Below are 27,441 nucleotides of genomic sequence, written 5' to 3'. Positions count from 1 at the left end.
CCCAATATCGTGCGTTTCTACGATTCCTGGGAGTCCTCTCTGAAGGGGAAGAAGTGCATCGTCCTGGTAACCGAGCTCATGACCTCCGGCACCCTCAAAACGTGAGTGCGGGGACCCTCAAAACGTCATGTCTTTGCAATTCTCTATTGAAGGTAGCAAAGTCTGATAGGGGCAGATCAGCTGTCAAATGAACCCCCACTTAAACCTAACACCTCAGCCAACCGAATAAACCCATGATTCATTCGAGTCGTTTTGTGGATCACATTCTAAATGTCATTATCAGTCCCATCCCCTACTGGGAGCTCATTTATAGGAGGCTGTGCAGTCCAGTGGTTAAAGTCCAGAGCTTGTCACCAGAAGGTCACTGGTTCAAATCCCACCTCTGCCACTGACTGACTCCCTGTGTGTGACCCTGAGCGAGTCTCTTCACCTCCTTGTGCTCCGTCCCACGGATGAGATGTTAAATCAACGTCCTATTGGAAGTGACTCTGCATATAATGCACAGTTCACAGCCTGCCTCTGTAAAGCGCTTTGTGATGGGGGGTCCACTATGAAAGGCGCTTTATATAAAAAATAAAGATATTATTATTATTATGATATGATCAGAAACAGACTGCTGAAGTCACCCCCGAAATATCTAACTTGGCTGTTTGCCTCTAGTTTCGTTAAATGAACAGAGATGTTGTGTCTCTTTCAGAAAGTTCATTAATGTTCCTGGCTTTCCTTTCGAGGGCTGGGAGTTTGACCCCCCCGAATCATCTCGTAAACCTGCGTCTGCTTTCCCAGATTGCTGTATGATTGCACAACTTGTAACTGACCCTAGGTCTGCTTCAAAACCCTTAAAGAAGTTCCGATGTCCTTATCCAGTGTCTCCATAGCGACTGCCCGGATCTCTCCGCAGGTACCTGAAACGCTTCAAGGTGATGAAGCCCAAGGTCCTCCGGAGCTGGTGTAGGCAGATCCTCAAGGGCCTTCACTTCCTGCACACGAGGACCCCTCCCATCATCCACCGGGACCTGAAGTGTGACAACATCTTTATCACCGGCCCCACGGGCTCCGTGAAGATCGGCGACCTGGGACTGGCCACGCTCATGAGGACCTCCTTCGCCAAGAGCGTGATCGGTACGGGTACCCCAAAATAGCAGGCTAGCAGACGCCCCGGCACAGCTGGGATCGTCCCGGGTTTTTTGCTAAAAAAAAATTTAATTTATTTTTTAATCAGAGCAAACCTGTAGCGCCGTGCTCAGCCAATTGACAGCGCAGTCATGTGTTCTACAAAAATTTAAATAAAGAAACGCATGGATTACCTGTTTGATCATTCTGATTATGAGTTTAATAATTCATATTCTGTTTAACTTCCTGGGTCATGGCTATTTGTTATTATATTTATTTTTTTTGCCAACAGCCAAGTTAGCCTTTTTCCTATTGTGTTTTGATGAACATGGTCCCTCGGATATGCGACAGAGTACTGTATGGTATCCGGTAGCATTTTTGTAGTTGTGTTTGTTTTTTTTTTGTTGTTGGTGATGTCACGTTGTAGTTTCTTTGACTCAGTCATGATGTTAAGTAAACTGACCTCCCTCGCAGGCACCCCTGAAGAGCGAGGCCTGTGTTTCTGTGCTGGTTTGTGTGGCCTTGGTCTCCTCACCGGTCTCCCCCTCCTCCCTCCCTCCCTTCCTCGCAGGCACCCCTGAGTTCATGGCTCCAGAGATGTACGAGGAGCACTATGATGAGTCTGTAGATGTCTACGCCTTCGGCATGTGTATGCTGGAGATGGCCACGTCGGAATACCCCTACTCCGAGTGCCAGAACGCAGCCCAGATCTACCGCAAGGTCACCAGCGTGAGTACCCAGCAACGGAGGGGTACAGGGAGGTACAGGGGTAGAGTGCGTACAGAGGGGTAGAGGGGTACAGGGGTACAGAGGTAGAGGGGGTAGAGAGGTACAGGGGTAGTGAGGGGTACAGAGAGGTTCAGGGGGTACAGAGAGATAGATGGGTAGAGAGAGGTACAGAGGGGTAGACGGGGATACAGAAAGGTCAAGGGGGTACAGAGAGGTACAGGGTATTTTCTCAGAGTATTGTTTGAGTGCAATTCTACTTCCATGCAGATCTAGCCCTAACCCCTCAATACAGCATGCAAAGATGTCTGCTGCTTTCTTTCGAAAACAGAAAGGATGATCTCTAAGGCGGTATAGACTAAGGCTGTGAAAGTTTAAACTCTTAACAGCTGAATGCAACTCATAAACAGCTACTGTTTTGTTGTTGTTTTTGTTTTTGTTGTTTGTGGTGGTTGTTGTATTTACCAAACCGGAGATGTAGCGTCTTGATAATCAGACAATACCGAGTGAGTTTCAGCTGCTTGACTCTTGTCCTTTGTTTCTCAGGGGATCAAACCTGCCAGCTTCGAGAAGGTGAGCGACCCAGAGATAAAGGAGATCATTGGGGGGTGCATCCGGCAGAACAAAAGTGAAAGGTGGGTTTGACCCCCGAGGAAAGTGTCCCACAGTGTGATACAGCACAGTGAAAGCACGGCAAAGCATAGGCAAGCATTGTGAAGCACAGAGAGGTCTGGTAAAGCATAGGGAAGCATTGTAAAGCACAGAGAGGTCTGGTAAAGCATAGGGAAGCATTGTAAAGCACAGAGAGGTCTGGTAAAGCATAGGGAAGCATTGTGAAGCACAGAGAGGTCTGGTAAAGCATAGGGAAGCATTGTAAAGCACAGAGAGGTCTGGTAAAGCATAGGGAAGCATTGTAAAGCACAGAGAGGTCTGGTAAAGCATAGGGAAGCATTGTAAAGCACAGAGAGGTGTGGCAAAGCATAGGGAAGCATTGTAAAGCACAGAGAGGTCTGGTAAAGCATAGGGAAGCATTGTAAAGCACAGAGAGGTGTGGTAAAGCATAGGGAAGCATTGTAAAGCACAGAGAGGTGTGGTAAAGCATAGGGAAGCATTGTGAAGCACAGAGAGGTCTGGTAAAGCATAGGGAAGCATTGTACAGCACAGAGAGGTCTGGTAAAGCATAGGGAAGCATTGTAAAGCACAGAGAGGTCTGGTAAAGCATAGGGAAGCATTGTAAAGCACAGAGAGGTCTGGTAAAGCATAGGGAAGCATTGTAAAGCTCTCCTCCTCCTCCCTGCAGACTCTCTATTAAGGACCTCCTGACCCACGCGTTCTTTGCCGAGGACACTGGGGTGCGTGTGGAGCTGGCGGAGGACGATGATGGGGTGAAGGACTCCCTCGCCCTGCGGATCTGGGTGGAGGACCCCAAGAAGCTGAAAGGGAAGCACAAAGACAACGAGGCCATCGAGTTCAGCTACGACCTGGAGAATGACCTGCCAGAGGGTGTGACGCAGGAGATGGTGAGAGCCTTGAGTATGAGGGGCAGGGGGTGTGGCAATGGGAGGGGGCTTGACAGTGGGAGCAGGGGTAGGTACTACTGACCTGGTTTGTTCTTATTTGTTCTTATTTATTTCTTAGGAGTTTTGCAGATAGGATACATTACACATAGGGAAGCACAGGGAGGTCTGGTAAAGCATAGGGAAGCATTGTAAAGCACAGAGAGGTCTGGTAAAGCATAGGGAAGCATTGTAAAGCACAGAGAGGTCTGGTAAAGCACAGGGAAGCATTGTAAAGCACAGAGAGGTCTGGTAAAGCATAGGGAAGCATTGTAAAGCACAGAGAGGTCTGGTAAAGCACAGGGAAGCATTGTAAAGCACAGAGAGGTCTGGTAAAGCACAGGGAAGCATTGTAAAGCACAGAGAGGTCTGGTAAAGCATAGGGAAGCATTGTAAAGCACAGAGAGGTCTGGTAAAGCATAGGGAAGCATTGTAAAGCACAGAGAGGTCTGGTAAAGCATACTAATATGCTTTGGTCAAGGCAGAGTGTAACCATTGTCTTCATCATTGTCGTTTTTTGTGCAGGTGAAATCGGGCTTCTTCAACGAGAGCGACTCCAAGGTCGTCGCGAAGTCAATCCGCGACCGGGTCACGCTGATCAAGAAGTCCCGCGAGACGCGGCAGCTACTGCGCGGCTACGAGGAGCGTCGCGACTCCCAGACCCCCTCGCTAGGGGGCAGCATGTCCACCTGCTCCCAGCTCAGCGGCCTGCTGCCCTCCCTCAGCCAGCCTGCAGGGGGCGTGGCGGCGGCACCAGTGACCGGAGGGACCCTGGGTGATGATGAGGAGCTCACTGAGGTGGACCAGCATGTGAGGCAGCAGCAGCAGCAACAGCAACAGCAGCTTGGGCAGAGCTCCGCTTTCACAGGTATGACTCTGTGCATTTATTACAGAGAGAATCTGCTTTTTTAGTAACCTGGAAGCAGATTAGGGCTAGTGCCTTCATCAGTGTTATTGAGACTAGAAGAGACCGAGTCATGCAGACCAGCGTTTGGGCTCCAGTGCCTTCATCAGTGTTATTGAGACTAGAAGAGACCGAGTCAAGCAGACCAGCGTTTGGGCTCCAGTGCCTTCATCAGTGTGATTGAAACTAGAAGAGACCGAGTCAAGCAGACCAGCGTTTGGGCTCCAGTGCCTTCATCAGTGTGATTGAAACTAGAAGAGACCGAGTCAAGCAGACCAGCGTTTGGGCTCTAGTGCCTTCATCAGTGTTATTGAAGCTTGAAGAGTCGGGCCCTGTTCACTGTGTGCTCTGTCTTGCTTTATCAGGTGACGGTGTCGGGGAGAGCTGTGCCGGTCCTGCTGTATTCTCGGACCCTGGTGCTGACCAGCTCCTCAGCGCACACCACCAGGTTCCCAGCATGCAGCAGGCTGACCCGGGACTGCACCAGCAGTACCAGCAAGCCCAGCAACCACAGCCGGGCAGCTACCAGCAAGGCACTGCGGTGAGACACCTTTTTCTTTTTTTTTTTTTCTATGAAAAACCTCCCTCCTCTTAGAAAGGGGTCTCGATACCAGGAGGTTCAAATCCCAGCTCAGCCACTGACTCCCTTTGTGCGTGCGTGCGTGCGTGCGTGTGTGTGTGACCCTGAGCAAGTCACTTCACCTCCTTGTGCTCCGTCCTTCGGATGAGACGTCAAACAAACAAGCTCCTATTGGAAGTGACTCTGCAGTAGCAGCAGTTGTTGATGATGCAGAGTTCACCCCCCTAGTCTCTGTAAGTCACTGTGGATAAGTGTGTCTGCTAAATGACTTAATAATAATAATAATAATAATAATAATAATAATAGTAATAATAATAATTAGGAGTGTAGCAAATAACACAATTCCATAGAGTCTGAAACGAAGAGACACACGTTTTAGCAAGCATGCATTTTTAGTTTGACCTTACAGACTTAAAGAAAGTGTGGCAGGGTCAGTTTTGAAGCTTGAATCAAGCTATCTATCCATCTAGCTATAAGGATAAGTTTAAGTATGTCTGATATGTATGTGCATTTGATCCATAACTATTAACCTACTCAATAGAGCTCAATTTCAAAATACTTAGACACACCCTGCATAAAATCTGCGCAAATTTAAAACCCTTTTACTTCAGTGCTTGCTGCTCCTTTTAATGTAATGCGCTCTGTCTCTCTCTCTCTCTCTCTCTCTCTCTCTACCCCCCACCCCTCCTTTTCCCCTCCAGCACCTCGATGCCTCTCAGCAGTCTGGCGCGGTCCTGTCGGACTCTTCCACCGGCCCGGCTCCTGCTGCCTCCACCACAAACCCCGGCCCCTGCCTGATGGCTCTCCCCCAGCCTCAGACACAGGCTTTCCGGGCTGGGTTGTGCCCCCAAGGAGGGGGCCCTGGACAGACGGCAGCAGCTGTCGCGGATCCGAGCGATTCCGCAGACCCTCGGGTTGTACCACAACAAAGTGTCCAGCAGCCGCAGCATCAAACCCAAACAGCACAGGTCACCCGGCACCAGTCCGACTCCTTACAGATTCAGCAGGCTTTAATGCAGCAGCAGCAGCAGCAGCAGCAGCAGCAGGCTTTCTTGACTCAGCAACAGCAGTTGCAGTTGCAAGGAGGAATGACCGAGACGCAAATGCAGGCGCATTCAGTGCAGCAGCAGCAACAGCTCTTAATGCAGCAGCAGGTGGATCCACAGGCTTTTCTATCGCAGCAGCAGCAGCATCAGCCGGGACAGCAAGCCGCGTCGATGGGGCAAGCTGCACAGTTTCAGGCGGAGCAGCATTATTTACTACAGCTGGCTCAACTCTCCTCAACGCAGCAGCAAGCAGAGCGCACTCAGCAGGTTTACATGCCGGTGCCTGTGTGCAACCCTCAACAGCAACGACAACAGCACCAGGCAGCAAGCGCGCAGGCACTGGCACAGCCAGCTGTGGTTCAGCAGGGCCAGTTGCCAGCGGCTGGATTGACGCCACAAAAACAACCACAGTTACAGCAGCAACAGCCGGTCCAAGCTCAACAGGACCTGTTACTGCAGCAGCAACAACAGGCTCAGTTGCAGCAGCAGCAGCAGCAGCAGCAACAGGACCTGATAAAACAGCATCAGCAGGAACAGGCTCAATTGCAGCAGCAGCAGCAAGCCCAGTTACAATGTCAACAGCAGCAACAGCAACAAGCTGCTCAAGTTCAACAGGACCTGTTACTGGATCAATTACAGCAGCAGCAACAACAGCCGGTTCAAATTCAGCAGGATCTGTTACTACAGCAACAGGCTCAATTGCAGCAGCAGTTAGAGGCTCAGCAACAGCAGCAGACCCAGTTACAATCTCAACAGCAACAACAACAACAGCCACAGCCAGATCAAGTTCAACAGGCTCAGCTACAGCAGCAGCAGCAACAGGCTCAATTGCAGCAGCAGCAGCAACAGGCTCAATTGCAGCAACAGGCTCAGCTTCAGCAGCAGGCTCTGTTACAGCAGCAGTTAGAGGCTCAGCTACAGGCTCAGCTACAGCAGCAGCAGCAACAGGCTCAATTGCAGCAGCAGCAGCAACAGGCTCAATTGCAGCAACAGGCTCAATTGCAGCAACAGGCTCAATTGCAGCAACAGGCTCAATTGCAGCAGCAGGCTCTGTTACAGCAGCAGTTAGAGGCTCAGCAACAGCAGCAGACCCAGTTACAATCTCAACAGCAACAGCAGCCACAGCCGGATCAAGTTCAACAGGCTCAATTGCAGCAGCAGGCTCTGTTACAGCAGCAGTTAGAGGCTCAGCTACAGGCTCAGCTACAGCAGCAGCAACAGGCTCAGCTACAGCAGCAGCAACAGGCTCAATTGCAGCAGCAGGCTCAGCTTCAGCAGCAGACTCTGTTACAGCAACAGTTAGAGGCTCAGCAACAGGCTCAACTACAAAAACAGCCGGTTCAAATTCAGCAGGATCAATTACAGCAGCAGCAGCAACAGGCTCAATTGCAGCAACAGGCTCAATTGCAGCAACAGGCTCAGCTACAGCAGCAGCAACAGGCTCAATTGCAGCAGCAGGCTCAGCTACAGCAGCAGGCTCTGTTACAGCAGCAGTTAGAGGCTCAGCAACAGGCTCAGCTACAGCAACAGACCCCGTTACAATCTCAACAGCAACAACAACAGCCACAGCTGGATCAACAGGACCTATTACAGCAGCAGCAACAGGCTCAGCTACAGCAGCAGCAGCAGACTCAGCTACAGCAGCAGCAACAACAGGCTCAGCTACAGCAGCAGCAGCAACAGGCTCAATTGCAGCAGCAGCAGCAACAGGCTCAATTGCAGCAGCAGCAGCAACAGGCTCAATTGCAGCAACAGGCTCAGCTTCAGCAGCAGGCTCAGCTTCAGCAGCAGGCTCAGCTTCAGCAGCAGGCTCTGTTACAGCAGCAGTTAGAGGCTCAACAGCCGGATCAACAGGACCTATTACAGCAGCAGCAACAACAGGCTCAGCTACAGCAGCAGCAGCAGCAACAGGCTCAATTGCAGCAGCAGCAACAGGCTCAATTGCAGCAACAGGCTCAGCTTCAGCAGCAGTTAGAGGCTCAGCAACAGCAGCAGACCCAGTTACAATCTCAACAGCAACAACAACAACAGCCACAGCCAGATCAAGTTCAACAGGCTCAGCTACAGCAGCAGCAGCAGCAACAGGCTCAATTGCAGCAACAGGCTCAGCTTCAGCAGCAGTTAGAGGCTCAGCTACAGCAGCAGACCCAGTTACAATCTCAACAACAACAACAGCCACAGCTGGATCAACAGGACCTATTACAGCAGCAGCAACAACAGGCTCAGCTACAGCAGCAGCAGCAACAGGCTCAGCTACAGCAGCAGCAGCAACAGGCTCAGCTACAGCAGCAGCAGCAACAGGCTCAGCTACAGCAGCAGCAGCAACAGGCTCAATTGCAGCAGCAGCAACAGCAACAGGCTCAGCTACAGCAACAGGCTCAATTGCAGCAGCAGACTCTGTTACAGCAACAGTTAGAGGCTCAGCAACAGGCTCAGCTACAAAAACAGCCGGTTCAAATTCAGCAGGATCTATTACTACAGCAGCAGCAACAGGCTCAGCTACAGCAGCAGCAACATGCTCAATTGCAGCTACAGCAGCAGCAACAGGCTCAGCTACAGCAGCAGCAACAGGCTCAATTGCAGCAACAGCAACAGGCTCAGCTACAGCAACAGGCTCAATTGCAGCAGCAGGCTCAGCTACAGCAGCAACAGCAGGCTCTGTTACAGCAACAGACCCAGTTACAATCTCAACAGCAACAACAACAACAGCCACAGTCGGATCAACAGGACCTATTACAGCAGCAGCAACAGGCTCAGCTACAGCAACAACAGGCTCAATTGCAGCAACAGGCTCAATTGCAGCAGCAGGCTCTGTTACAGCAACAGTTAGAGGCTCAGCAGCAGGCTCAGCTACAAAAACAGCCGGTTCAAATTCAGCAGGATCTATTACTACAGCAGCAGCAGCAACAACAACAGGCTCAGCTACAGCAACAGCAACAGACTCAGCTACAGCAACAGCCGGTTCAAATTCAGCAGGCTCAATTGCAGCAGCAGCAGCAACAGCTACAGGGTCAGCAACAAGCCCAGTTACAGCAACAAAAACAACACACACAACAACACACACAACAACAGCCGGTTCAAATTCAGCAGGACCTGTTACTGCAGCAGCAACAACAGGATCAATTACAGCAGCATCAGCAACAGCCGGTTCAAATTCAGCAGGATCTGTTACTACAGCAACAGCAACAGGCTCAGCTACAGCAGCAGCAACATTTACAGGGTCAGCAACAAGCCCAGTTACAGCAACAAAAACAACACACACAACAACACACACAACAACACACACAACAACAGCCGGTTCAAATTCAGCAGGACCTGTTACTGCAGCAGCAACAACAGGATCAATTACAGCAGCAGTTAGAGGCTCAGCAACAGCAGCAGACCCAGTTACAATCTCAACAGCAACAACAACAACAGCCACAGCCGGATCAACAGGACCTATTACAGCAGCAGCAACAACAGGCTCAATTGCAGCAGCAGCAGCAACAGGCTCAATTGCAGCAGCAGCAACAGGCTCAATTGCAGCAACAGGCTCAATTGCAGCAGCAGGCTCTGTTACAGCAGCAGTTAGAGGCTCAGCTACAGCAACAGACCCAGTTACAATCTCAACAACAACAACAGCCACAGCCGGATCAACAGGACCTATTGCAGCAGCAGCAACAGCAACAGAAGCAACAGCCTGCCCATGTCCCTCCGCAGTACCACATTCAGCTACAGCATCCTGTGACTGTCCCTCTGTACAGCCAAGTGGTGGCAGGGGTCCCCGCACAGTCCATGCCAACGGCTGCAGCAGCTCAGCCCTGCCTGGGCAACACAGCAGCCAGGCCACCCGGACAGCAGGCAGCTGAGAGCCAGCGGTCGGGGGCCCAGGTTTATTCCCGTAGCAGTTCCTCCACGTTCCCTGATTTCCCCGGCCCCTCTAGCTCTCACCCCGTCCTGCCCGCTCCCTACCCGGGGGGTGGCTCCGAGGCTGCCCTGTCTTCTCTGCCGCAGTCTGTGGATCAACAGGAGCCCCCGGTCCCCACTCCCAGCGCTGGAGCCACCCCCGCAGATAGCACTCGAGTTCAGGTATAACCGGACAGACGCCTGGGGTGGGGGGGTGGGGGTGGGGGGGGGGGGGAGTAGGTGAGCAAGACCTAAAAATCCTCTTCATGTTATAAAAGCTAGAAAGACGATGCTCTAGTGTTATAAAACTAGCACACGATCCTGCTAGCTAACCCTTTTAACATTTTTTTATAAACATACTGCTTAGAAAAAAATAGTTTATAAAATAGCTCAGATTGTAAAACAGCTCAGCAGCCTTACAACTTTTTATTTATTTATTTTTTAATTAATTAGGTTTTTATTAACTGGTGTCTCTCAACAGGAACTACAGGCGAAGTCTCAGCACACGAGCAGAAAAAGTTTTCAGCAGTCGGTACAAAAGCAAGACTCTGTCCCCGGGTAACTGTCTCCCTTTTATTTCATTCTTTATAGATAAGGTTTCTGTTTCGCAATGCTTTTCAATTTAATGTCAAGCGCTCTGAGACACCTTTTTGTCTGTTGATACATCTATGTCATAGCCCACCCTTTTCTATCTGTAGAGTTCCAGCATTTTCTTCAGCTCTGATAAATGTCTTTAATTTTCTGTAGTGTTCTATAAGTTTTTTAAATGTATTATTATTATTATAAGTTTATTTGGCAGACGTCTTTATCCCAGGCGACTCACACAGGTGTCACGGGACAGCACAGGGTTACAATGCAAGCTTCATATTTAAACACAGTGTAGTTTACAGTAAATGCAATAGTACTACTAAAATACAATATGAACTAGGATGCAACAAGTTAAGATTACAACGAGTTATATCTACAATGAGACAGCAGTGCAATCGTGCAAGGATAATGCGTTAGCTGAGGATCCAATAAGGGGTAACTCTCTCTCTCTCCTCTCTCTCAGAGGCCCTCTGGATGTGCAGAACGCTGCAACGGTGGAGGAGGGGGCTGGGGGGAACGGCAAGCGAGACAAACCCAAACCCCAGAGGAGAACATCCTGCCAGAGAGCGGACAAGAACACCCGCTTCCAACTCACCATGCTGCAGGTACAGCACAGCGCACAGAGCACACAGCGTACACAGCGCACAGCACAGAGCACACAGCGTACACAGCACACAGCACAGAGCACACACTGTACACACAAGATATACACTGTGCTGTACGTTGGAGGTCTTCGTGGGTCTGCCCAGACCCGACCCGTACCGAATTGTCAAGCAACACTCGGGTCGGGTCAGATTCTGTTTACTCAGTAATACAGGGCAGCAGTGTGGAGTAGTGGTCAGGGCTCTGGACTCTTGACCGGAGGGTCGTGGGTTCAATCCCAGGTGGGGGGGACACTGCTGCTGTACCCTTGAGCAAGGTACTTTACCTAGATTGCTCCAGTAAAAACCCAACTGTATATAATTGTATGTAAAAATAATGTGATATCTTGTAACAATTGTAAGTCGCCCTGGATAAGAGCGTCTGCTAAGAAATAAATAATAATAATAATACGCAAACTGTCGATTTACTATTGAAGAGACTGTCTTTGGTACTAAAAATCATTGTTTATAATTTCTGTTGCGTGGATTGGCTTCCCCCAGTAGCACAGGGCATGGATTTCAGAGCGCCGCAGCAGACACATGACCCACATCGAACGGGTTCTTTAAGACCGTTCTTAAAAGTCGTTTATGAAGGCTGTGAAAGGAAAATAAAAACGAATTCCACGAACAAAAGCTCACGGAAAAATGCAAGTCTGCGGTGTGGGAATCATCTGTTGTTGTTGTTGTGGACAAAGAAGGAAAACAAGTTTTGCAAAACACACATTTTTTGCAGCTCAGTTCCATTTGCTCTGGTGTTCAGCTTGTAATAAAATCACGCGTTTACGAGATCGTACTGCAGTTCACTTGATTTTCAGGTAATGCACCTATCTTTTGTATATGTTAATCAAACATATTATAGATTTCATTTGACAGTCCTCTGTGTAGGTTCATGAAGGAATATGATGCATAGTTCACACACCTTAGTCTCTGTAAGTCGCCGAGAGCTGACAGTAACGCCCGCTCCTGTCTCCTCTTCAGGTCTCCTCGAGTGGAGACAACATGGTGGAGTGCCAGCTGGAGACCCACAATAACAAGATGGTGACCTTCAAGTTTGACACGGACGGAGACGCACCCGAGGACATTGCAGAGTACATGGTGAGAGAGAGAGAGGCCGGGTAACACGCGCAGGCAGGCAGGCAGATTCACCAGCCTCTCATTCCTGCCTTTCACTTGTCGCTCTGTTTCTGTGTGTCTGTCTCTCTGTTTGTGTCTCTCTGTCTCTCCGTGTATCTGTGTGTGTGTCTCTGTGTGTGTGTCTCTGTGTGTGTGTATCTGTGTGTGTGTATCTCTGTCTCTCTGTGTATCTGTGTATCTTTGTCTGTGTTTCTCTGTGTATATCTCTGTCTCTTTGTGTGCAGGTGGAGGAGGACTTTGTGCTGGACCTGGAGAAGGAGAAGTTTGTGGAGGATCTGCGGTGCATCGTGGGTCGAGCCCTGGAGATCCTGCAGGTCAGCCAGTCAGGGGGGGGGGGGCCCGGTGGGGGGGGGGGTTTAACCCTGTCATGCACAGCGACCTCATATCGGGGATGGATGAAAAAAAAATTGCTTCTAGCCTTTATATACTGTATACAGGGACATATGGAAGACTAGCAAGCAAATGCATGATGACCTCATATGAGGCTGGGAGATGATGTGTTAGCTTCACCCTGTTTATTTCAATAGCAAACTGATTTGGACCCCAAAATGATCCTTTATGAAGGGGCGGTGTTAGACAGGGACTATACTTACCTTCCAAGACATCTTTCCTACCACTTTACCCCTACAGACACCCAAAAACGGTATTGTTACCCGGGTTGAAACGAGACTTGTGTTTTAATTTCAGACCGGATCGATGGATCAGATCAACACCCCTCCCCCACCTCCACGTAAGTCAGCCAGTTATTGCCTTTAAGAAGCATTTAAATCCGCAGTGGAGCCGTTCAGATCTGCGTTGTCCTCCGGCACTATCGGTCTGGTGGCTTCGCTGTGGATCCTCAGTGTGAAAAAACGACCGCTTGACATAATGATTGGGCATTCCAAACTGGGGTAAAAACCACTGGTGACATTGCTATCCCTCTCTCCCCCTACAGTGGATTCCTCCCAGTCCTCCCCAGTAGGTCGCTGGCGGTTCTTCATCAACCAGACCATCAGACACCGCGAGTCCCAGTCTGGCCAGGGCGCCCCCCTGACCCCTGCTGGAGACTCTGCAGAACTGCAGCCTAAAGATGATGACACTGCTGCAGGTAAGCATTGCTGCACATCTCGCATGTAGAATGAACTCGCTCAGCTTCATAGAGTCCAATGAAAGCTGCTGAATAATGTTCCCTTGTTAACATATTGAATTCCACACCCTCTATATAGAATGAACTCACTCAGCTTCATAGAGTCCAATGAAAGCTGCTGAATAATGTTCCCTTGTTAACATATTGAATCACACACCCTCTATATAGAATGAACTCCCTCAGCTTCATAGAGTCCAATGAAAGCTGCTGAATAATGTTCCCTTGTTAACATATTGAATCACACACCCTCTATATAGAATGAACTCCCTCAGCTTCATAGAGTCCAATGAAAGCTGCTGAATAATGTTCCCTTGTTAACATATTGAATTCCACCCCCTCTATATAGAATGAACTCCCTCAGCTTCATAGAGTCCAATGAAAGCTGCTGGATAATGTTCCCTTGTTAACATATTGAATTGCACACCAGCGCTTTGTAGTTTTCCAGATCCTTAGCGAAAAACTGAAAAATTGAAAAATGTGTTGGGAGCTTATAATACGAAAAGCATAAAGAACTGCAGACAACAAAACGAAAAAAAAAAAAAAAAGTCCCTCAAAGCTTGCTCTTAATTGTCCTTGTATTTAGCTGAAGAGGGCTGGCAGACACCCGCGCAGCCTCTACCTGGCTCTGCACTGCTCCCAGACCCCTCCTCTTCCACGACCGCCGTGCCAGCTGCTGAATCTACTGTGGGGGGGGTCTTGCAGGCTGGGGTGGGGGGTCCCCAAACCCGTGCCGCTGCGATCGAAGGAGAGGAACCAACGAGCGCAACAGCAGCGCCTCAACAAAGCACCGCAGAAGAACGAGCCCCGATCCCAGAGGACCCATCGTCCGCGCCCGAACGACAAGAACCGGAGCGCAGCGCCACCCAGCAGCCTGGCGTTCAGCCCCTCGCCCTGACCCCCCTGGGGACCCCCCAGAACCAGGGCGGGACCCCAGCCTCCAACCCCAGCCCGGCCCAGCCCTCCTCGGTGCCGGAGTCGGACGGGGAGGGCCCCCCAAAGATGGACTTCGTGGACAACCGCATCAAGACTCTGGACGAGAAGCTGCGGACCCTGCTGTACCCGGAGCACAGCGGGACAGGGGCCCCTGTGGCCCCCCTGACAGCCTCGGAGGAGGGACCTGCGGGGGAGGAGGCCGCTGCAGGAGTGGAGACCCCCCCGGACTCCAAGCCTTCCTCCTCCTCCTCCTCCTCTTCCAGGTCATCCTCCTGCTCGGATCTCGCCGCGGTCAGCGCCAGTCAGGGGTCGGAGGTCACCGAGGTCACGCAGTTGTCCGGGGGCGGGGGCGGGGGGGCAGTGTTTCAGGTTCCTGCCCCCGCGGGGAGGGAAGGGGTAGGTCTCGCTTGCCCCTCCCAGCCTGCGGGGAATCAGCTGCCCCCTCCCTGCTCTTTCTCCTGCCCCCTGTTTGGTCGAGACGGCCCCTCTGCTGCGGTCCGGACTCTGCCCGTTGAGCCGGCCGTGTTTGTAAGTACAGCCCGCCAAGGAGCTGAGAAGCTTCTTCGTATCCACCATTCCTGTACAGAGTCACAATCCCTGCATTTCACACACACTGACTCGCACACACACACACACACTGACACACTGACACACACACACACTCTCTCACTCTCTCACACACACACACACACACACTGACACTCACACACACACTCTCTCACTCACACACACACTCTCTCACACACACTCTCACACACACACTCCCACACACACACACATTTCGAAAAGAGCTTTGAAACAGTCTTTACAGTTAGAAGTGTAAAAAGCTGTCAGGATGTGAGCGATGGAAAGAGAAACGACAGGCAGGTGACGTTATATTTTTGGGCACCCCTCTACTTGCTTGTTAATGCCAGTGCGATGCTGTTGCCTGCGGTTTTGAACCTCTGCTGGTTTCTCTCCAGGCGATCCTCCCCCACTCTGAAGCCTCTTCCCCTGCAGACCCAGGGCAGGGAGCCCTCCGAGCCGGAGCTCACAAGCTGCAAGCAGGAGGTGGATATTTTGGCCTAAGCTTTACTTGTCCTAGTCTCAGAAACGCTGTTAGCAAGAAATCGTGGACTCGCAAATTGAAAAGCTGGGCGTTCAAGCTCCGGCACTCAAGCAGCCTTTTCAAGAGGTCAAGAGCCCGCCAAGGTAGCGTGCTGAGAGCCAGGGGGTACACACGAAATAACCATGAGGATGATGATAATGACAATGACAATGATAATGACAATGACAATGATAATGACGATGATAATGATGATAATGATAATAATAATACAAATGATAATATTGATAATGATAATATTGATATTGATAATGATAATATTGATAATGATAATATTGATAATGATAATGATAATAATGATAATATTGATAATAATAATCTTGATAATATTGATAATAATAATCTTGATAATAATAATGATAATATTGATAATGATAATGATAGTATTGATAATGATAATGATAATATTGATAATGATAATAATGATAATATTGATAATGATAATACTAATGATAATATTGATAATGATAATGATAATATTGATAATGATAATAATAATGATGATAATGATAATACTAATGATAATATTGATAATGGTAATGATAATATTGATAATGATAATGATGATAATGATAATATTGATAATAATAATAATGATAATGATAATACTAATGATGATATTGATAATGATAATAATAATGATAATAATGATAATATTGATAATGATAATAATGATAACAATGATAATGATAATGATCTTCATATTAATAATCCTAGACATCATCCTTATTATTTTCATTTTGGCTTTTGAGTTTTTAAAATATGATTTCTGCTAACAAGATGTATATGTGTGTGTGTGTGTGTGTGTATAGAGACAGAGATTTTTAATATGTAGATTTTAATATGTAGATTTTTAATATGTAGATTTTAATATGTAGATTTGTAATATATAGATTTTAATATGTAGATTTTAATATGTAGATTTTAATATGTAGATTTTAATATGTAGATTTTAATATGTAGATTTTAATATGTAGATTTTAATATGTAGATTTTAATATGTAGATTTTAATATGTAGATTTTTGGATGTATGTGTTTTTTGCCATCACACGCATCTTGGTATTCCTGTCATTTCACCATCATTATTTTAAATCATTATTATCGATTTTAAAAACAATACGAGCATTGCATTGCTGTGCAGGTTTCCTCGAATTATTTGCCAGGGATAGCAGGTGTACACGTTTATTAAAAAGCATTTTAATAAAGTCGTTTCAGACTTACGGACAGCCTCCATTTCCATAAATATTATATATTATATATTATATATATACACAGTGGTTTTTTGTGTTTGGTTTGTATCACAGAGGGCAGTTTGAGCCACGCTGGTGAACTGTTTGAATCCACTTCCATTGTGGAGCGCAGTGAGGGGCCCGACACTGACCCCAGCCAGGCCAGCGAGGGGCCGCAGCAGAGGGGTCGCTTCCAGGTACGGGCAGCGCGGATTTAACCCATGAAGTACCAAATTCACTTTTTTTCTGTATTTGTCATTTCATTCGTTTTGACATTTTGAGACTTTTGCAGGGTTAACAAAACGGATGATGTCAGTTCAAAGATGACCCCTCCCCCCACAAAAAAAAAATGAGGACAATGCCACATACTGGGTTCATCAAGCCACAACCCAGGCTGACCCAGGCTAAAACAGCCAATGTGTTTTCACAGACACCTAGTGATTGTAGCAAAAAGTGCTTTATTTAGAAACATTAGAAGAAACGTAATTAATTAAAAATGGCAAACTAGACATTTCGACGAGAGGTCATGAGCTTAAAATGTACTTTGACTTCCAGTGGAAACGTTTGCCGTTGAATTTATGAAGTTTCTTTCAGTGTTTCTATTGAAGACGCTGAGAAAGACTTCTAGTGGAAACGTTTGCCATTGAATTTATGAAGTTTCTTTCAGTGTTTCTATTGAAGACGCTGAGAAAGACTTCTAGTGGAAACGTTTGCCGTTGAATTTATGAAGTTTCTTTCAGTGTTTCTATTGAAGACGCTGAGAAAGACTTCTAGTGGAAACGTTTGCCGTTGAATTTATGAAGTTTCTTTCAGTGTTTCTATTGAAGACGCTGAGAAAGACTTCTAGTGGAAACGTTTGCCGTTGAATTTATGAAGTTTCTTTCAGTGTTTCTATTGAAGACGCTGTGAAAGACTTCTAGTGGAAACGCTTGCCATTGAATTTATGAAGTTTCTTTTAGTGTTTCTATTGAAGACGCTGAGAAAGACTTCTAGTGGAAACGTTTGCCGTTGAATTTATTAGTTTGATTAATTTGATCAGCAATACTGCACTGTGCACTAGAATGGAGCAGGTGCTGACTAATACAAAGTCAATATATAGCTTGTAAAACTGAATAGCAGCTCCTGAACTTTTAACACACATTTAAAAAATAATAATAATAACATTCAAGTAATTGCAAAGGGAAAATTAAAAAGAAAGAAATTAATTAATTAATTAATTAATTAATTAATTAAGAATAAATAAAATATATAGTAATTATTTTTTTTTTTTTTTTTAAGGTCATGACTGTTCCTCAAGAAACCACACCCACTCCCCCAAGAACTGCAGATGGGGGGTCCCCCGACCACAACGTGGGTTCGGAGGAGGATGGCGGGTCCCCCGAACACAACGTGGGTTCGGAGGAGACTGGGGGGTCCCTCGTATTCACTGGGGACTCGTCGGAGCAGGAGAAGACAGTGGGCCGGTTCTCAGTGAGGCGAGCCTTGGGACACCAACAGCAGAACCTGGGTCCCAGCCCCCAGCTCCCCGGAGAGACAGACAGCTCCTCCGTCACCCCAGAGCAAGGCTCCGAGTCCAGATCCCCCTCCTCCTCCTCCTCCTCCTCCTCTTCCTCCTCGCAGTCGGGGGGCTGGGCCAGCCCAGTGCAGCCCAGCACAGACAGGGGGAGCCCCCCTAGGGCCTGCCCCCCCCAGCAGGAGCAGGGAACCTCCTCCTCCTCCCTGAGCAGTGACGAGGAGTCCGATGATCTGAGGAGGGAGCTGCACACGCTCAGAGAGAAGTGCGTTTCATTCTGAGCAGTGCAGAGCAATTCATTTCAGTTTAGTGTACTTCAGTTGTGTTAAATTTTTGCTTGACTCGGTCTCTTCTAGTTTCAATAACACTGATGAAGGCACTAGACCTTATCTTCCATTGTCTTCCCTGTGCCGGTCTCTGCTGGTTTATAATGACGCTGTCCCCTCTCTCTCTCTCTCTCTCTCTCTCTCTCTCTGCTCAGGCACATCCAGGAGGTCGTGACTCTCCAAGCCCAGCAGAACCGGGAGCTGCAGCAGCTGTACGTGCAGCTCCGCCAGCTGAAGGGGTGCAAGGACCCCCCGGCGCCCCACGGGCTGCCCTCGCAGTGCCTGTCTCCCCGCCGGACACGCTCCACCAAGGGGAAGCTACGCAGCCGCCCCCAGAAAGACAACGGGATCCTGAACAACACTGGTAAGGGTTTTCATTATTATTATTATTATTATTATTTGTTTATTTGGCAGACACCTTTATCCAAGGCGACTCGCACAGGTGTCACAGGGCAGCACAGGGTTACAATGCAAGATTCATATTTAAACACAGTGTAGTTTACAGTGCAAATAATTATAATACTACTGGAGGGTCGTGGGTTCAATCCCAGGTGGGGGACACTGCTGCTGTACCCTTAAGCAAGGTACTTTACCTAGATTGATCCAGTAAAAACCCAACTGTATAAATGGGGAATTGTATGTAAAAATAATGTGATATCTTGTAACAATTGTAAGTCGCCCTGGATAAGGGCGTCTGCTAAGAAATAAATAATAAATAAGGATGACAGCGAGTTATATCTGCAGTGACATGGCAGCAGTGCAAGGATAGCGCATCAGCTGAGGATCCAGTAACGTGGTTCTGAGCTCAGTTTAAACCCGGATCATATCACTCCGAAGGGGCTTAGCTGGAACCCGGACAGTAAAATGAAGTTGACGTGATCAGCATTTCCATCAGTAAGCTGACGAACCACACGAACGACCGCATGTGAATTTAAACCAGTTTTAAGTTTTTAATTATTATAATACCAGCTCTGACTGTGATCTGCCGCGTCCTCTTCCCTTTCTCTCTCTCCCTCTCTCCCCCCTCTCCCTCCCTCCTCTCCCTCCCTCCCTCCCTCCCTCTACCTCTCCCTCCCTCCCTCCCTCTCCCCCTCCCTCCCTCTCCCTCTCCCTCCCTCCCTCCCTCTCCCCCTCCCTCCCTCTCCCTCTCCCTCTCCCTCCCTCTCCCTCTCCCTCTCCCTCTACCTCTACCTCTACCTCTCCCTCTACCTCTACCCCTCCCTCCCTCTCCCTCTCCCTCTCCCTCCCTCCCTCTACCTCTCTCTCTCCAGGTGTTCAGCCGATCTGCTGCCTCTCTGGTCCCTCCTCCTGTCTGCTCAGCCCCACCTCCTCGCTCTTCGATTCCCACATGAACGTCCAGGAGCCCCTGCAGAGCCAGGTGGTCACAGAGCAAGGTGGGGCTGCTATAGTAAAACTGCTTGACTCGGTCTCTTCTAGTTTCAATCACACTGATGAAGGCACTGGAGCCCAAACGCTGGTCTGCTTGACTCGGTCTCTTCTAGTTTCAGTAACACTGATGAAGGCACTGGAGCCCAAACGCTGGTCTGCTTGACTCGGTCTCTTCTAGTCTCAGTAACACTGATGAAGGCACTAGAGCCCAAACGCTGGTCTGCTTGACTCGGTCTCTTCTAGTTTCAATCACACTGATGAAGGCACTGGAGCCCAAACGCTGGTCTGCTTGACGCGGTCTCTTCTAGTTTCAATCACACTGATGAAGGCACTGGAGCCTAAACGCTGGTCTGCTTGACTCGGTCTCTTCTAGTTTCAATCACACTGATGAAGGCACTGGAGCCCAAACGCTGGTCTGCTTGACTCGGTCTCTTCTAGTTTCAGTAACACTGATGAAGGCACTGGAGCCCAAACGCTGGTCTGCTTGACTCAGTCTCTCCCCCTCCCCTCCAGGTCCTGTGATGTGCAGCAATGCCAACGCCTGCCAGCAGGGCTCAGCCAATAAGAAGGGCACGTTCACGGATGAGCTGCACAAGCTGGTTGATGATTGGACGAAGGAGACGGTGGGCACCGCCCACACGAAGCCCAGCCTGAACCAGATCAAGCAGATTCAACAGAAGCAGGAGATCGGTACCTGGAGCAAGCCTCCCGAGGTGAGCTGTCAATTATAACAGAGTCCAGCAGTGTGGTACAGCATAGAGACAGCATGGGCAAGCACAGAGAGGCATGGTAAAGCACAGAGAGGTCTGGTAAAGCATAGGGAAGCATTGTAAAGCACAGAGAGGTCTGGTAAAGCATAGGGAAGCATTGTAAAGCACAGAGAGGTCTGGTAAAGCATAGGGAAGCATTGTAAAGCACAGAGAGGTCTGGTAAAGCATAGGGAAGCATTGTAAAGCACAGAGAGGTCTGGTAAAGCATAGGGAAGCATTGTAAAGCACAGAGAGGTCTGGTAAAGCATAGGGGAGCATTGTAAAGCACAGAGAGGTCTGGTAAAGCACAGGGAAGCATTGTAAAGCACAGAGAGGTCTGGTAAAGCACAGGGAAGCATTGTAAAGCACAGAGAGGTCTGGTAATGCACAGGGAAGCATTGTAAAGCACAGAGAGGTCTGGTAAAGCACAGGGAAGCATTGTAAAGCACAGAGAGGTCTGGTAAAGCACAGGGAAGCATTGTAAAGCCCAGAGAGGTCTGGTAAAGCACAGGGATGGATGTCACTGACATCATTGTTGGCTTTATATATATTTTTTTGTATTATAATTTTAAATATTTTTTCCCCCAGGGGTCTCCAGTTGGGTGGTTCTCGTCGGTGACTCCGGTCCACAGCGAGACGATCCCGGGCCCAGTCCCAGTCCCTTCCATCCCAGTCCAGACTGGTACCCCCCTCATCCTCCTCCTGCTTCCAAGCAGCCCCTCCTGCTGTGGGCCCGGTGGGGGTGGTACCCTCGTACCCGGCTCCACACCCATGTACCTACAACACAGGAAGTACCAGCTACCCAGCACAGCCCTGGACAGGAAGCCCAGCTGTCTCCTCCACACAGACGACTGCCAGCCAGATCCCCTCCACTGGGAACGGGATACAAACTAGGGTGCAGCCAGGACACAAATAGGGGAGAGAGGAGAGAGGGGAGAGAGGGGAGAGGGGAGAGGAGAGAGAGAGGGGAGAGAGAGGGGAGAGGAGAGAGAGAGGGGAGAGAGAGGGGAGAGCGGGAAGAGAGGGGAGGGGAGAGAGGAGATAGTGGAGAGGGGAGAGCAGGAAGAGAGGGGAGAGGGCAGGAAGGAGCAGGAGGGGTGGGCAAGGAGAAGAGGCTGCCTGCCTGCCTGCCTGCCTGCCTGCCTGCCTGCCTGCCTGATGGAAGTGAAGGATAGCATGTGTTTTAACCACCGCAGCCTTTTTTTAGCCCCCTGTTTTGTTTTGTTTTTTGGTGGGGGGGGGGGTTTGTACCTGTTTTATTTTGCACCTGTTGTTTTTTTTTTGTACGGAATACAAAGTACGAGCAAAGACTTTATTTAAGAAAAAAAAAAAAAGCGCAGAACGCGTTCAGTTTTTTTTTTTTTATTTACTGTATTTTATTGTATATTTTTGTTTGTTTTTTTCCGAATTGACGGTTTTGAATTGTACGTGGTTTTACAATAGCATGAACAATTATTTATTATTATTATTATTTTGTTGTTGTTCAAACCCGCTTAAAATGTGAAGGTTATTTTAATTTAGTTTTTATTTCAGAAATGTATATAATTTCGTCTTTTTTTTTTTTTTTGCCTTAAAAAAAATGTTCGGAGGGATTTGCATCGCAAAATATTAAACGTGTTTTAACTTTGCAATCCGACTGAAGTCGATCGGCCGATCAGTGTAGAAGGGACACGATTATCACAGACGTTTAAATGATCAGGATCGACCTTCACAAGATGGCTGCTCAGCAGCAGTGTGCAAGCTGACCTTCTCCAAATGGCCGCTGTAGTTACGAGGAAGTAAACGATCCAGCCTGCATCAAACTCTACCCGCTCTACTGTCAGTGAGGCAAACATGAAATAAATAAATACAGAAATTAAATAAGATTGCTGAAAACAATGTGCCATCTCTCTCTCTCTCCCTCTCCCTCCCTCCCTCCCCTTCTCCCTCCCCCTCCCCCTCTCCCTCCTTCCCCCTCCCTCTCTCCCTCTCCCTCCCTCTCTGTCTCTCTCCCTCTCTCCCTATCCCTCTCTCCCTCCCTCCCCCTCTCCCTCCCTCCCTCCTCTTCTCCCTCCCCCTCCCTCTCCCTCTCCCTCCCCCTCCCTCTCCCTCCCTCTCTGTCTCTCTAACTCTCTCCCTATCCCTCTCCCTCCCTCCCTCTCTCCCTCCCTCCCCCTCTGTCTCTCTCCCTCCCTCCCCCTCCCTCCCCTTCTCCCTCCCCCTCCCTCTCCCCCCCCTCTCCCTCCTTCCCCCTCCCTCCCTCTCTGTCTCTCTCCCTCTCTCCCTATCCCTCTCTCCCTCCCTCCCCCTCTCCCTCTGTCTCTCTCCCTCCCTCCCTCTGTCTCTCTCCCTCCCTCCCTCTCTTTTTTTTTTTTAAGTGTTTTATTTATTTGACGTCACAACAACAACAACATTCAACCCAGGAATAGTAATACTGCAGTTTACATTTAGAAGGCGATTGTCTGTCTGTCTGTATTTTCTATTTTTTTTTTTAGTCACCGGGGTAAAGCATACGATAATGTGAATTCAAACTGAAAAAAAACCAAACCCTATATATATATATTACTGTTAGGGTTATTATTAATAATGTGATTGTTTTTTGTACATATTTGCTGTTGCTGTTGTAATAGGTAGGGAGGTTTGCATTATTGATCCATTGATTTAATGATCTTTGACATTAATAGGTATTAAGAGTTATGTGTCAAACAAAACAGAAAGAAAAAAACACACCCACTTTTGAGCAGCATTCACTGGCGTGTTGGATTTCGAAATATGAAAGAGCCTGTCCTTCCCTAACCTTTACAACGGAGTACCAATCCATTGCCAGTTGAGTTTTCCGCGCCGGCGTGTGCGTTGAAAGCCAGTCGGGAAGCGGATTTGCCTCTCAGCCGGGGCCAGGACAATACTGCTGCCAGAACGAGGCATTTTCATTAGAATTATCAGTGTGAGTTTCAGCACGTGTGTGTAGGTGTGCGTGTGTGTGTGTGATCAATAGGGGCCGACTCACCAGGTGTTTGGTGCTAGTAAAGAAAGCATTTGGTCAGGCTGACGCACGGTCAGCGTTCAGCTCGGTTCAGCAGCGATGAATCAAGCCCCGCGTTTCGTAAGGTTAATGACCAGAAAGCTATTGACTTTATAAAAGTGTCCCACAGCAACGTGTACTAAAAGAGAGAGCAGCACAGAGAGGTGTGGTAAAGCATAGGGAAGCATTGTAAAGCACAGAGAGGTCTTGTAAAGCATAGGGAAGCATTGTAAAGCACAGAGAGGTCTGGTAAAGCATAGGGAAGCATTGTAAAGCACAGAGAGGTCTGGTAAAGCATATGGAAGCATTGTAAAGCACAGAGAGGTCTGGTAAAGCATAGGGAAGCTTTGTAAAGCACAGAGAGGTCTGGTAAAGCATAGGGAAGCATTGTAAAGCACAGAGAGGTGTGGTAAAGCATAGGGAAGCATTGTAAAGCACAGAGAGGTCTGGTAAAGCATAAGGAAGCATTGTAAAGCACAGAGAGGTCTGGTAAAGCATAGGGAAGCATTGTAAAGCACAGAGAGGTCTGGTAAAGCATAGGGAAGCATTGTAAAGCACAGAGGGGTCTGGTAAAGCATAGGGAAGCATTGTAAAGCACAGAGAGGTCTGGTAAAGCATAGGGAAGCATTGTAAAGCACAGAGAGGTCTGGTAAAGCATAAGGAAGCATTATAAAGCGCATATCCTTGCAATTCCTCGTTTTAGAATTCGTAGTTTTAATTGAGTGTTTAGAATTGCAATACCACATTTACAGCACGAGGGTCCATGGCTCATATTTTCAGAGTATTCTCTCCATTCCTGTAAGTGTTCACTCCAATCTATAAGTAACTCCTATATATATATATATATATATATATATTTTTTTTTTTTTGGAAAGACATCAAATTCAAGAGCCATGATGTACCAAAACTGAAAAACAAACAGCTGGACAACGAGGGGTCCACCGGCCAGCAGGAAGCCTAGTCTGAGCTTGCTGCTGTATCAAACCCCCAGGTCTCCCTGTCTGGTGTGCCGCGCAGCGTCCTGAAACCTGCAGCCTCCTGAAACCTGCAGCCTCCTGAAACCTGCAGCCTCCTGAAACCAAGCTCCAAGCTGCAAAACAGCGACTTCGTGTTCCCTCAGCTTTAGATATTCCATCCTGCTAATAGATTTTATTTTTCTCCCTTTCGAACAAATAGGAGTTAATTAAAGCTGAGTTTTGCACAGTTCTGCCCTCGAATTCTGCTCTGGGCGGAGGACAGTGTTTCTCTAACTGTAGTGTTTCATGCAGAATTCATAACCGTTTTTAATGCCTGCAAGATTTGCTGTTTCTGTGCCTTGTGGGATGTGAACCCTTTCCAGATTTGTACTGGGAAAGGAAGATGATGATCATAATAATATGTATTACAATATTAATTAACAACACAATGAGAAGATTTAAATGTGGTTTGAGTTACAGAGAAGCAGAGTTATGTGTTAAACATTCACACAAGTGTGTGAAAGACAATACAAATTCAATTAAAAATGTAAAACCACTTTTGTGTTAGTTAATGTCAGTTGGCCAATGTTTATTTATTTGGTTGTTTTTGTTTTTCGGGGGGGGGGGGGGTTGAAAAAGAAAAAATAAATAAATGTCAACATGCCAATGCTCGTAATAAAACAGTGTTACTTTGGAAAACTTTCCTGCTCTCTGGTTTTGTCGTTTTTTGTCACCAACTCGGTTGTTCTTGGGGTTTCAGTTTTATAAGATCTGAATTGTTTAATTGAACCGATTCATTAAACCCACATCTAACCAGACCCTGAATTATAAATCATTGTAAAGCACAGAGAGGTCTGGTAAAGCATAGGGAAGCATTGTAAAGCACAGAGAGGTCTGGTAAAGCATAGGGAAGCATTGTAAAGCACAGAGAGGTCTGGTAAAGCATAGGGAAGCATTGTAAAGCACAGAGAGGTCCGGTAAAGCATAGGGAAGCATTGTAAAGCACAGTGAAAGCATGGTAAAGCATAGGGAAGCATTGTAAAGCACAGTGAAAGCATGGTAAAGCATAGGGAAGCATTGTAAAGCACAGTGAAAGCATGGTAAAGCATAGGGAAGCATTGTAAAGCACAGAGAGGTCTGGTAAAGCATAGGCAAGCATTGTAAAGCACAGAGGTCTGGTAAAGCATAGGGAAGCATTGTAAAGCACAGAGAGGTCTGGTAAAGCATAGGGAAGCATTGTAAAGCACAGAGAGGTCTGGTAAAGCACAGGGAAGCATTGTAAAGCACAGAGAGGTCTGGTAAAGCATAGGGAAGCATTGTGAAGCACAGAGAGGTCTGGTAAAGCATAGGGAAGCATTGTAAAGCACAGAGAGGTCTGGTAAAGCATAGGGAAGCATTGTAAAGCACAGAGGGGTCTGGTAAAGCATAGGGAAGCATTGTAAAGCACAGAGAGGTCTGGTAAAGCATAGGGAAGCATTGTAAAGCACAGAGAGGTCTGGTAAAGCATAGGGAAGCATTGTAAAGCACAGAGAGGTCTGGTAAAGCATAGGGAAGCATTGTAAAGCACAGAGAGGTCTGGTAAAGCATAGGGAAGCATTGTAAAGCACAGAGAGGTCTGGTAAAGCATAGGGAAGCATTGTAAAGCACAGAGAGGTCTGGTAAAGCATAGGGAAGCATTGTAAAGCACAGAGAGGTCTGGTGAAGCATTGTGAAGCACAGAGAGGTCTGGTAAAGCATAGGGAAGCATTGTAAAGCACAGAGAGGTCTGGTAAAGCATAAGGAAGCATTGTAAAGCACAGAGAGGTCTGGTAAAGCATAGGGAAGCATTGTAAAGCACAGTGAAAGCATGGTAAAGCATAGGGAAGCCTTGTAAAGCACAGAGAGGTCTGGCAAAGCATAGGGAAGCATTGTAAAGCACAGAGAGGTCTGGTAAAGCATAGGGAAGCATTGTAAAGCACAGAGAGGTCTGGTAAAGCATAGGGAAGCATTGTAAAGCACAGAGAGGTCTGGTAAAGCATAGGGAAGCATTGTAAAGCACAGAGAGGTCTGGTAAAGCATAGGGAAGCATTGTAAAGCACAGAGAGGTCTGGTAAAGCATAGGGAAGCATTGTAAAGCACAGAGAGGTCTGGCAAAGCATAGGGAAGCATTGTAAAGCACAGAGAGGTCTGGTAAAGCATAGGGAAGCCTTGTAAAGCACAGAGAGGTCTGGTAAAGCATAGGGAAGCATTGTAAAGCACAGTGAAAGCATGGTAAAGCATAGGGAAGCCTTGTAAAGCACAGAGAGGTCTGGTAAAGCATAGGGAAGCATTGTAAAGCACAGAGAGGTCTGGTAAAGCATAGGGAAGCATTGTAAAGCACAGAGAGGTCTGGTAAAGCATAGGGAAGCATTGTAAAGCACAGAGAGGTCTGGTAAAGCATAGGGAAGCATTGTAAAGCACAGAGAGGTCTGGTAAAGCATAGGGAAGCATTGTAAAGCACAGAGAGGTCTGGCAAAGCATAGGGAAGCATTGTAAAGCACAGAGAGGTCTGGTAAAGCATAGGGAAGCCTTGTAAAGCACAGAGAGGTCTGGTAAAGCATAGGGAAGCATTGTAAAGCACAGTGAAAGCATGGTAAAGCATAGGGAAGCCTTGTAAAGCACAGAGAGGTCTGGTAAAGCATAAGGAAGCATTGTAAAGCACAGAGAGGTCTGGTAAAGCATAAGGAAGCATTGTAAAGCACAGAGAGGTCTGGTAAAGCATAGGGAAGCATTGTAAAGCACAGAGAGGTCTGGTAAAGCATAGGGAAGCATTGTAAAGAAATCAAATTCCATATTTGTTTTCTAATGACGTGCTTTAAACATTGAAACGTCAATCACTAAAACCACGCCCACAGACCATTTTAAACTGTTGAAGTTACGTCACATATAATAAAAAAAAAAAAAAAACGCGACTCAAAAAAC

At 47.8% G+C, this 27,441-nt stretch overlaps 1 protein-coding gene across 4 annotated transcripts in view; it reads left to right on the top strand.

Moving 5' to 3' along the window:
- The window catches only part of LOC117404196 (serine/threonine-protein kinase WNK3-like), a 38,322-nt gene extending 16,650 nt beyond the window's left edge, over nt 1-21,672 (top strand). The window contains exons 3-25 of one of the 4 annotated variants that reach the window (XM_059017317.1): nt 1-101; nt 902-1,122; nt 1,685-1,842; nt 2,386-2,474; nt 3,140-3,359; nt 3,921-4,263; nt 4,665-4,840; nt 5,581-8,496; nt 8,902-9,993; nt 10,292-10,368; nt 10,862-11,003; nt 12,018-12,134; nt 12,398-12,487; nt 12,861-12,903; nt 13,108-13,260; nt 13,883-14,760; nt 15,195-15,423; nt 16,643-16,764; nt 17,846-18,345; nt 18,562-18,770; nt 19,678-19,800; nt 20,309-20,508; nt 21,133-21,672. The exon at nt 1-101 is cut by the window's left edge and continues 72 nt beyond it. In XM_059017317.1, the coding sequence (XP_058873300.1) occupies nt 1-101; nt 902-1,122; nt 1,685-1,842; nt 2,386-2,474; nt 3,140-3,359; nt 3,921-4,263; nt 4,665-4,840; nt 5,581-8,496; nt 8,902-9,993; nt 10,292-10,368; nt 10,862-11,003; nt 12,018-12,134; nt 12,398-12,487; nt 12,861-12,903; nt 13,108-13,260; nt 13,883-14,760; nt 15,195-15,423; nt 16,643-16,764; nt 17,846-18,345; nt 18,562-18,770; nt 19,678-19,800; nt 20,309-20,508; nt 21,133-21,438 (8,505 nt within the window). In that variant the 3' untranslated portion in view covers nt 21,439-21,672. Of the gene's footprint in view, nt 102-901; nt 1,123-1,684; nt 1,843-2,385; nt 2,475-3,139; nt 3,360-3,920; nt 4,264-4,664; nt 4,841-5,580; nt 9,994-10,291; nt 10,369-10,861; nt 11,004-12,017; nt 12,135-12,397; nt 12,488-12,860; nt 12,904-13,107; nt 13,261-13,882; nt 14,761-15,194; nt 15,424-16,642; nt 16,765-17,845; nt 18,346-18,561; nt 18,771-19,677; nt 19,801-20,308; nt 20,509-21,132 lie in introns of all 4 variants that reach the window. The other 3 variants (XM_034006986.3, XM_034006983.3, XM_034006985.3) reach the window with 3 other exon arrangements.
- The last annotated feature ends 5,769 nt before the right edge of the window (nt 21,673-27,441 follow it).

The sequence above is a fragment of the Acipenser ruthenus genome, chromosome 56 (genome assembly GCF_902713425.1).
Source record: "Acipenser ruthenus chromosome 56, fAciRut3.2 maternal haplotype, whole genome shotgun sequence".
Taxonomy (NCBI): Eukaryota; Metazoa; Chordata; class Actinopteri; order Acipenseriformes; family Acipenseridae; genus Acipenser; species Acipenser ruthenus.
This window is presented reverse-complemented; position numbering and strand designations above follow the sequence as displayed.